The 11,328-nt window shown below is 39.2% G+C and overlaps 1 protein-coding gene across 2 annotated transcripts in view; it reads right to left on the bottom strand.

The window, feature by feature from the left end:
- The window catches only part of TERF1 (telomeric repeat binding factor 1), a 26,832-nt gene extending 15,504 nt beyond the window's left edge, over positions 1–11,328 (bottom strand). For both annotated transcript variants that reach the window (XM_080579865.1, XM_080579866.1), the window contains exons 1-6: positions 11,108–11,328; positions 7,882–7,977; positions 6,229–6,359; positions 4,911–4,997; positions 3,094–3,243; positions 255–361 (exon numbers count right to left, since the gene is read on the bottom strand). In XM_080579865.1, the coding sequence (XP_080435991.1) occupies positions 255–361; positions 3,094–3,243; positions 4,911–4,997; positions 6,229–6,359; positions 7,882–7,977; positions 11,108–11,291 (755 nt within the window). In that variant the 5' untranslated portion in view covers positions 11,292–11,328. The remainder of the gene's footprint in view (positions 1–254; positions 362–3,093; positions 3,244–4,910; positions 4,998–6,228; positions 6,360–7,881; positions 7,978–11,107) is intronic.

Here is an 11,328-nt window from a genome sequence, read left to right as displayed (position 1 = left end):
AAGTGGCTGAACACCTACCTGCCTGCCAATGGGAAGCAGCAAATGGATTCCTTGGTTTGCTTTCCTTGTGTGTGCAGCTTTATCTTTGCTTAGTGAACTGTCCTTATCTCCATCCACGAGTTCTTGCACTTTCACCTTTCCGATTCTCGCCCCCATCCCACCCGGGGAGAGTAAGCGAGCAGCTGAGTGGCAATGAGCTGCCTGACAGGGTTATATCTCAACAGTCCCTCAGCAATAAAATGTTAAATACATACCTTTGTGTTGTTTCCAAATTATTTTCTTCCTCTTCATTGGCATTCACAGTTATGTTCCGCAGCACTACTGCTTCTAGTCCTTTAGACTCTACCTGCTCCATGGCTGCCTGTGAGAAATGAAATTGATGCTTCAAAATTATAGCATCCAGTACATTAATCTTAGTATAAGCTGCTATTTATGTAAGTGTACTCTGTATCAGCTCTACTAATGGTACTTATTCCACAGACCCGTCAAAGGGTATTATCATTAAAATAATTTGTTTCAGAACAATTGTAATGAGGTAGGTTGAAATCCATCAAAATCTTTACCAGCCAGTAATTCAGCGAAATTTTAGTCAAAGTCACAAGTAACATTTATATGAACTGAACATACAGATGATGTGTGAAATACATTGCAGAGATCAAGACTGCAAATATTACTGAAGTACTCTAAAGTCTTTTTTAAGACTAGAGTACAAATTGAAAACAGACAGCCCTCACAAGCTCATCTAGTTACACTGACTTTAGAGTGTGGCAAGATCAAGAATACTTACAACACTTTCAAAGGTATGTCCAATCAAACTTTAAGCTTGCAAAACAACTTTTCCTGTATTCACAAAAAATAGTTTAACATCCTATCCTGCCTAAATTATTGTAGCCACAAACCAAGATGATTCCTCCTCCTTTCCCAAGGAGAGAGGGATAGTTCATTACTCTATAAAATTTCTAGAGTATTATGAGGTTAGTACTTTTCCCCAAAGTTCCTCTTATCTACTTGATATAATAACACCTTAAAAAAAAAAAACAACTTAGTCTATATGATGTCATTCATGCCACTTTGCCACTAACGTTCTTCTCTACTATCTTAAGGCCTACTTACCACTCAAGTGATATAAAAACTAGCTGTGCACCATCATTACTAAGCAGAGCCAACCACCTTCCATCTAACACTGTCTATACAACCCAGAAGAAGATCTGTTTAGCAGTGCTCAAAGATGACTAAAAATCATAGCAATTCAGAGTTGACAAGTTCACTGCAGGCCCAACATTAATTCTTTTTCTGCTTAGCCAGTTGCTCCCATTTTTCATCCATTTCTTCTTTCAGGGCTTGCTTTTGCCTCCTGTTAGTTTTTTGTCATCTGTCCAATTTTCAGTCTTCTTGAAATCTTAACTTGTCCTTCACAGTAACTTGCAGAATCTCTCAACATTTGTAAGAACCGGATAACGTAAAAGCAGTCTCTATTTCATTAATTCAAACATGAAAATACTGAAAGTTTTTTTCTGGTTACAGAATACTTCCACTCCCAGAAGAATATATTTCACTGTCAGAAATTCCATAACTACCCAACTTACCACATCTTTCAGCTGTTAATTTTCAAAATTCTGTCTTTACAGTCGTTGATGGTACCAAAACATGAGTGGAAGTGGGAATGTTTCCATATAAATAATCAGTAGAAATGATTTAATAAAAAAAGAATTGACTAATAATAATGCATTTTAAAATGTAACAGCAACTTTCAGATTGTACTTCTCCCTAAAACTAATTCTTTTGAAAGAATACTAAGTTATTACACAGAAAAATTTAAAAGTATTCCCTGAGTGAATCTATTTGGCTGGTCTTTCTTTGGCATTGAAGTATCTGCAGATCGTTCTTAGGGTAGTTTACCTCGAAGTTTCTTGAAGTGCAAGAATTTCATTGACAGCAGGAGCTGCAACCTTGTAGATTCCAAACTTGATAGTAAGCTAGAAAAGGCAGCCTAGAAAACAGTCTAGCAATGCAGACCTTTTTATATTTCCACATACAGCACAAGAAGAAAGAGACAAACAGTTAAAGCTAAGGTGGTTTTCTGCAGAGAACACAGCATACACTGCTGGAAAACAGTTATTTGCATTATACAGTAAAGAGTGAACTCTCTACACCATGCTATCCTCTACATCCAGGAGTAATTCAGGCTAAAATGAAAAGATTTCAGAAGTAGTAATATTGCAACTTTGGTGCAGACTGTAGGAAGGATGTGCATACAGGCAATAGAGATGCAACACAGGGCCCAGGAAAGCTAGTAGGGAGTTTTGGGCCTTCTCTTGACATCTCCAAACCTCTCTCTCTTCTTAGACTCAAATAAATTGCTTTGAAAAATAAACTCGAGAACTGGCAGCTGAGTAAGACCATTAAAAAGTATTCCTCATATTATACTCTGAATCCATTTGAGAGGTTCTCTAGTCTCTCTGGTAATAAAATGAAAACCCCAGAGGAACTTCAAGTTTGTTTATTTAGAATTTACCTCTTATTACCTTTAGATGTCTGTGTTTTTGTAATTGAGTGACTCAATGTTCTTTTATAGTGAGTAAACATATGGGAAATTCTTCACAATCCTCCTGAAGATGAACTGCAGGAGGAATGTTGTTCTTGCCAATTTTAAATCACTTTTGAGCAAGATGGTTTGTAAGGAGCTTTTTTTATTTACAGGAAGAAGCAGTAAGAGTTTTCAATCTCTAACTCCTCTGACATTCCTAAAGCTTTTAAACAAATTAACATGTCTTGATCTTTCACTGTTAATATGAGAAATCTTATAGACTTAAGCAAGGCAAAATAAACATGAAATATAGTTACGTTATCTTTCAAGGAGTTCTAAGATCAGAACTGGCCCTCTTCCTCTGGAATCTTATTCCTACTAACTTTCTCCTAATCATATATTCAACCTTTTTTTTTTTTTGTCTAATTAATAAGATCAGCCACAGAAAGACAAAGCTTCCCTTTCATCTAAGGCAGTGTAACCTAGTGTACACTGCCTAGTGTAAACAGTTTCCTTGAAAGTATGTATCTCTTTTGAAATAAGTTTTCGAAAATAGTTTGACATACCTGTAGTAAGAAGTTTTTTTCATTTTCTTTCATGAAACGTTCGATGTAAGACTTGACTTTACTTATCAAAAGATCGTAATTGAAGCTTTGGAGAAGGGGAATATACGGATCCTTGCTTTTGATTACGGTTGCCAGCTTCACCCTTAAAGGCTAAAAAAAGCACACTTTCATATGTCATATATATATATGTATCTTGCAGTAATCTTAGCACCTATGATAAATAGGACACATACAAAGCTAAAAAAGATTGTTACGTAGTCTTCTGAATAAATTCACGCTACAGTTTGAAAGGGTTCTACTGTGAACTAGGCACAACGCCAGGAGTTCGCTTTGTTTACATGCTCAACAAATAATAGGTGTAACCTCCCAGAGATGCACACTTTCTTTCCATTTATGAATAACATTGAAAGCAGTGTGGTCAATGGAGCAAAACGTACACCCAGAAAGGGCCACTCATTACTAGGTTTCTTTTCTCATTTACTGCCTCTGCAGACTGACACTGAAAGGGGTCTACAGTGTTCAGGAAAAGGACTACGAAGTACAGTAGCATTAAAGGCACAGAAATACTCATAATTAATCACAACATTATGTTTGTCTACCAACCACTCTGAATCATGCAGAGCGCAATACAGCCAGTATCTAACTTGTGTACAGGCTGCACTCTTGTTTACCAACTTGAATACTACTATTACCTCAGCCTACATTTTCTGAACAGCTGAATCTTCTGAAAAATTTATCTGAATAATATGTTATACACACGCTACTATTTATGTAGAACACATGTTCTAATATACCAGAGGAACAAACAGGCAGCATTTTTGTCTGTCTTCTTTTCGCCTGCAGTCCTTGCCTTCCTTTGTTCTTTTCTTCATCCTGTTTTCCTCAATGGTGTAGCACACTACAAGGCATCACGTTTTGCCTCCACAAAATGCAAAGGTTCCTCTAGTTTATCATACACAGCTATTATGGGGGTGGGGAAAATCAGGGGATAGTCAGTACTTCTATCTTTTAGCTGACAAATGAAGTACAAGTAAAGAAGGACCTACGCAAGCACTGCACACATTCAAAAGAGAGGTCAAAAGCCTATATACAATCTGCTTCTTTTTTCTCCCTATTTTTCAGCCTCCTATAAGCAGTCCCCATTATTGCAATGGTCTATAGGTTGCTAAAGTCATTACTATAAGCGGACTTACGGTTTTCAGCAAATTCAAGCACGTGCATTAGCTATTATTTTGAACAGACATGCACTTAGACTTGCATCTTCATGAAGCAACGACCATAACACCAGGAAGGGCCCGACCCAGATGTTATCTGGTCCAGAGAACAACATCCACTCTATGTTATGGATGTTAATGACCCTTCCTTCCTTCTGATGTTTCAACCTGTAGAACACTAACCAATGGAGAAGACAAATAGAGCACACTCCAAAGACTCAGAAAAAGTCAACAGCCCAATTAGAGCAGTGGACCCACCATTTCTTTACCAGTGTGTTTATACTGTGAAAACTGCAGCATCACCTTCTCAGAATCCCTCATCTCTCATTCAAAGGGGGAAAGAAGATTAAGTTTAGACCGCTGCTGCCCACAGTGAAGAACGAATGCTGTGGAAAGCAATCATTTTACTACCCCAAATCATGCATTATTTCTATCATTTCCCTTTCTCCAAATATACTTTTGCACTGAGAGCTACCACAAGTGTGAAAGTGATTTCACCTAGTGTAATTAGGATAAAGCTATGGAGGTAGCGTTTGGCACCTTTGGGAAACTGTTCCCTTTTTCTCCTCTAAAACAAGAAAAAAAAAAAGAGCACATTACTACCTTATCTGATTCCGAGTCTGCAAACAGCCTTTCGAGAACTTCAGCAGCCTCCTTAAAATATCCTTTTTCCATATGGACTGCTACAGCCTGCAATCAATATAGTTACACTTAAAAGACATACTGAAATACATTTCACCTGAAAAAGAAAAACAAAAACCCACCACCACCAAAAAAAAAACAACAACAACAATGGAAGTCACACTTCCGTAATTTTGTGAGACTTTCAAAATCTTGAGGTCTATACATTTAGAAGCGGAACCAACAATTAGTGAGTTATTACAGTTAGTTCTGAAATAACATTAAACAGCTTGTATAAAGACCAGGGATTTAAAGGCAAATCTGATGCAAATTTTCCCTTACTTACCTTTTTCCTCTCCCTTACCATTGCTTCCATCTTCCCCTGAAGGACATTTTCAGTCCCAACAGTTGTGAAATTTCCCTCATGTGCAACTAAATAGAGTGCTCTCCTTTGCAACAGTAATAAAAATGTCAAGTGATCACATTAAATGCAGTTAAAAAGAGGACACATCCAATTCAGTATTGCACTGAAGCACATTTGTGATAATGCATGTAATATTTCAGACAATGATTCAAAAAAACAAACCCCAAACAACTGGTAATTATTTCTTGTTAAGCACAGACATTTTGTAGCTATCTCCAAATAAAAAACCACTTAGAAGACCGAATACAAACTGTTCTGTCTTAACTCCAGTTCAACAGCACCTCTACACTTACTTCTATCACATGTTAGGAAAGAACAGCAAAATGGAGCTGTTAAAGAGTTTCTGATCATATAACAGTTTCATCACGAGAAAGTTTTAAGGAAAGTTAAAACGGGAGAGTTTTAAGGAAATTCAGAGCAGGTCAAGATTTTTTTTTTTTTCAAATGCTTTTAATCTTAAAATGCATTTTTCAAAAAAGAAAAAAAACCCACCACCACCATCATTACCAGGAACAGGTTAGTTTTTACATGTTTCTCACTGAAATCAAGTATTCTGAGATTTATTTGTAAGCCAAAAATCCTCATCTGAAATGAAAGCTATTCAAGCTATATTTTAAAGCTCAAGATATAAATGTTTTGAAATCGATATATCAATTGATATATATTTTTTAAATTGTCCCAGTTTGAAATTCTTTCAAAACCTGCCAAACAGGAACCAATCTAGATAGGGAAAGGTCCCACGTACAGCTTTGTTTATACTGTAATTGAAAACAGAACAAACTCGGAAAATTCAGTTCAGATTGTTCATAGCCCAAGCTCTGTTTTAGCAGAATGGATAGCTAGCATCCTGAAGTGTTCTGAATAAATAACACAGACCTGAATTTGAATCAAGCGACGAATATCTTCATGAAGCTTATCAAGTTTACTTTCTTCCCTCTCAAGTAAAGTCCAAAAAGACAGAGCAGATTCCAAAGGTGAAATTCTTGGATCCTTTTCAAAATTGCATTCTTAGGGAAAAAAAAATAGAAATTGGTATTTAAAACAAAACTTAAAGGAGGAAGCTAAGTATATTTCATTATGTATACACAATGAAGTCCTATGTACTATAAATCATTACAAATCCTTTCTCCTCAAATAATTTTTAGTCTCCCTTTTCAGGTGTGTTTAAGAGACTTGAAGGAATCTTCTCCTCTTTAGAGCCTCTTTCTTCCTGATGTTTCTAATAACCATACTGTTGCATTTTTAAGAGAGATTATGCATTTTCTACTTATCGTTCAATTAAAATGCTACTTGCAATAGTGCTACGTTTAGCATTATGAATTGGGGATGGTATTAATAATGCTTTTACAATAAGCTTGGCATCAGTTATCAAAACATTTAGTATTGCTGCTTTGGATTTTGTAACACAACACAATCCTGATCTCTCTGTACTACCACGTCTTAACTTTTTGTTTTATTTGAACAGGTTAAAGTGAGAGGGAAATTCAAACAGCGTAACACAGGACTGTTCACTGGAAAAGCAGAAGCAGCCATGTCATTGAGCTAATATCAAGGTTTGGGAAAATTCCCAGCAAGCAGGTTCAGTGACCAGTTCCGGCCAAAACACAGCCTAGCCAAATAACCACCCCCTCAACACTCTACAGTTTCCCTGTCTGATCAATACATGGCTTGGGTTGGAAGGGGCGTTAAAGATCATACAGTTCCAACCACCCTGCCATGGTCAGGGACACTTCCCACCAGAGCAGGTTGCTCCAAGCCCCATCCAAACTGGCCTTAAACACTTCCAAGGATGCGGCATTAAATTAAAGCAGAGTAACTGCTTTTAATTTTATAAAAGCAAGCCTTTGTGGCACTGCTAGGCTAGAATACGGTTTTGTCCTTCAATGCTTATGCTGGCAAGACTGCTTATAAAGTTCTTAAATCTCATCAAGTTTTATCAAGCAGCACAGAAGTTAAGTCTTACAAAAACTCGTGCATGGGCACAGAAGCAGCTCAGCCAAATCAGTGAGTTGTGGCTAACTTACAGCCAAACAGAAGACACAACAATGAATAAAAATCCCAAAGACCTGCTGCCAGCTGAAAGTCTTATGACCTTCTGTAAAAAGAAAGGCCATCAACCTTTTCATCCATATTCTTGCTCCTACTGTCTGTCCCACTTCAATTTCTAGATTTACATTTGCAGAAAGGAATGCCCCCTCTGCACTTTACACTTGCAGATATTGCTCACTAAGGACCAGTCAGTCTTCTCAAGTATATTTCTTTTGTCAATGCTGCTGTGACAGGAAGACCCACAATTTGAGCAGCATATAAGCATTCAAACTCTGTGCAATAAAATCATCACAGAATAATGCTGGTCCTGCATATAGCTCAGGTGCATGTGGAACACTAGCAGTCCAAGTGTAGAGATTTCTGCCATTTTATACACACATTAGAAGCAATGCGAAAGCATATCTAATACACATCTATGCAAGTTCATTCAGATCTACTTAAACAGCAAGTGGCAAAAAAAAAATAAATCAGAGTATTTACCAAGTCTTTTTCCATCTGCAATTCTTATCAAAAGCTGACAGAGGTACACTGTTTTTTTCTGATGTGTAGCTATTTTGGAGAAGCCATTAATAACAGCTGGAAAAGAAGAGGAAAAGTTAAGTCAGTCTTGCTCCAGCAGTGCCACAGTGTGGCTAGAAATATACTAGACACTGCATTATCAGACTAAAAATGCTTCATAAAACCCCTAATGGATTAGAAATTTAGCAGATTATCAGTTAATGTTCTTCCCTGTTCTAAGAACATAAGTCATATTTAAGCACTTGACCAGAAAAAGGTATTCCTCTTGCAGTTCACAACAGTAGCTTAGAAGTGGCAAGATGCATCCAGAGGCTTATGTTTTTTTTTTTTTTAAACTTAAAAGAACACCACAGTATTTTACATAAACAAATAAAAGTTTGTTTTGCTCACTGGCTTACCAGGAAAGACCGACAACTATCTGCTCCAGAGAACACTTCCGTGGAGTGCCCACCCCGCAGAGCCCCAAGCAGACTGCTAACGCTTACAATGTTGCTGTGGCAACTGGCAGACCAAACACAGTAAAAGCTACCAGAGCTTAGGCAGAAACCTAAACCCACAAGGGAAATCTTCCTCACGGGGTTGGAAGGTCACAAGGATTACTGTATATTTTAGACAGGGAGCTGTGGTGAGATAATTTTCATCACACTGATTACTGTGAACTTCACATTTTAACATGCTGTATGAATTTGTCCTCACACCATTACATGGAAGCATTCAAAATGAAAAGCAAAGAACCTGTCAAGCTGCTCACCTAAGACAGCTGCACACTGAGCACCCTGCTTCAGGACATTTCAGAGGCAGCCTAGAGAAAGCCGGAATTGTGCAGCAGGGGGCCCCCCACACCACCCCCCAGTTTTGCACTGACACAACCGGGACACATCATGCATTGGTTTCCTCGCACGTACTTGGCTTCCTTGCTTTGTAGTGTATGAGCATCCCCTAGGGAACAATGGATAAGTATCCAATTACAAACTAATTAAAAAAGCCCTGAACGACTACCTAATCTAATATCAAGCAGGATATTGTCATTTGGGCTTCGAAGAACACATTTTCAGTTCTGTTTCTGTGAGGACAGGGGGTGCAAGAGCTCTAGCTAAAATAGGAAGTGAAAAAAAAAAAAAGAACATTGCGTAGAATAGTAGTGAAGTGCCACTAATCACAGTCACAAATTTATGCATCTCCCATAGCAGACAATGCAGTTCAGCTTCAGAAAGCTTGGATAATGAGTTCGTTGCTAGAGATAGTTACTATCCCCATGCCCTGAAGATGGAGCCAGAGCTTGGAAGTTTCTGAAGCAGGAAGAAGGCTGCAGCTGAGCAATGCAACAGAAAAAGGAGGTCAATTTGGCAAGTGGCTTGAGATCATTCAGCTTTCTCCGCTCCTCCATGTGCTTTTAGGGTGCACCTCCACTAGAGCGTTAATTCAGGGCAGGGCTGCGTTTTTCAATAAAACGTCCTGTGCTTTGGTTCGTATCACAAAGCAGTCTTGATTACACGCACTAAATTCCTTTAGAGCTATTCCACAGGAGAAGAAACCTCGATGTGTTTACAGAGTGGACAACAGGTCCTTAGCACCAACTATTCACAAGTAATGCAGACAAACAGAAATCGAAACAGACTTAGTAAACTTTTCTAGATTCTGTTTCTCTGTTAATTCATTTGTTAGAAGTGCCCCTGAATATAAATTTGAATATAAATTGCTCCCCTCACAATGGCCTCTCAAATATACTTCATTTCATTAGCTTTTCATTAGAAATTCTAGAAATCCCGTTCCTTGCCATGCAGATACTTAAACAAGCTAGGTAATAAGACACGTCAATGCAGGATAAGGTAGGCAAGGCACATAACCTTGCCATGCTGTCTTTGAACCACGGACGACCTAGACAGGTAAGTTATTTCTACTTGGTAGTGTACTGAGCTGTACATAAAAAAATATTTATCTCGTAACAAAATAGATCCTTTTATTGCTTTAGCCATCCTACATTTTTGCACTTGCTTCAGTTTGAACCAACCTCCCTGCTGACAGCCAACCAGTATTTCAGTAGGGTCTCTTTCTGTTGGATGCAACATTAATAGTTCTCTATTCCCAACAACAAAAATAGTTTTCTAATGCAGTCTTACCGGTGCACTTAGCTTCTTCCATAGATTATTTTACTCTTGACTTAATAACCTTACAGCACCAGCATGCTCAACTCTTTCTGTTAATGAACTCTCACATTCCAGATTTTCTATTACTTCCCAGTTCTATGTAACTTTGTATTCTGCACAAATATTAATTGCAAAAATTGTTTCTACTAATACAATCTCCTAAAGTCTTCCCATTCTCCCTGAGATATTCCAGTCTACAATATTCCTTTTCTCTGCTTCCTATCTGTCTTCATGAAATTTCATACAACTCTCCTACTGAGCCGCAGTCCCAAGGCTGAGAAGCACCATTAATAATGAAATCTAGCAGCCCCCCCATTTGATGTATTTCATTATCTTCAGATTTCTTACCTCTTGCTATTTCTCATATTAATCTCTTTACTATTCATTCTGCATACCATGGTATTCAGTTCTTTGCGAATTTTTAAATAAGTCATACTTATTGACTATTTTCTTGACCATTTACTTTGGTCAAGAAAAAAAAAATCCCCCGAAGATCTAACCTGGTATCTTCATATTTTTTTTTCCCCCAACAGATAAAATCACTGTAAATCCATCGAATCTGAGATCAAGACAATTTGTTCTAACTGTTAACAGTCCTCACCCTTAAATGTTCCTCATTTCAAATATGTCTTTCCATTCACAATCTAGCCATTAGGCTTTGTTCCACCTGCATCTGACGGACTGTAAGTACTTCAAAACCTTCTAGCATTCTACCAGAAGCCAGGACATAAACTCAGGAACCCGGTGTATTTAAGTTACGCTAACTTTTGCATCTCCAAACTAAACCCTCTTCAACCTTTCAGTCGCCGTGAGCCACCAGCACCGGAGGCCTCAGGTTCTGTAACTGAGGATGGCACATTAACCACACTACACCCGCACGCTTCACAGCACCAAGGTGATGGAGTCAGGCCGAGCAGAGCCCGCCCTCAGTACCCAGCAGCTCGGAGGCTCCCCAAGTCTCCTCAGAGCCGCCACCCGCCCCCACTGAGGGGACCGACAGCCCCGTCCTGACGGGGAAGGGACGGAAGGAGCCCCCTCACCCTCCGCCACGGCCCTCCACCGCCTGAACTCGGCGGCGCGGCCCTCCGCGAAGTGCCGGCACAGGCAGCAGCAGCTCAGCTCCAGCACCCAGCCCGCCGCCACCGACTCCGCCGCCGCCACCAGCGCCGCTGGGTCCCCCGAGGCGCGGCCGCTCCCGGCCGCCTGGGCGCCTTCCGCCGCCATCTTGGAGCTCGCCCGCCAACGCGCCCCTCGCCCCGCC

Source organism: Anser brachyrhynchus, assembly GCF_964034855.1.
Source record: "Anser brachyrhynchus genome assembly, chromosome: 2".
Classification (NCBI taxonomy): Eukaryota; Metazoa; Chordata; class Aves; order Anseriformes; family Anatidae; genus Anser; species Anser brachyrhynchus.
The sequence above is the reverse complement of the archived record's forward strand: the minus strand, read 5'-3'. Positions and strand labels throughout refer to the sequence as shown.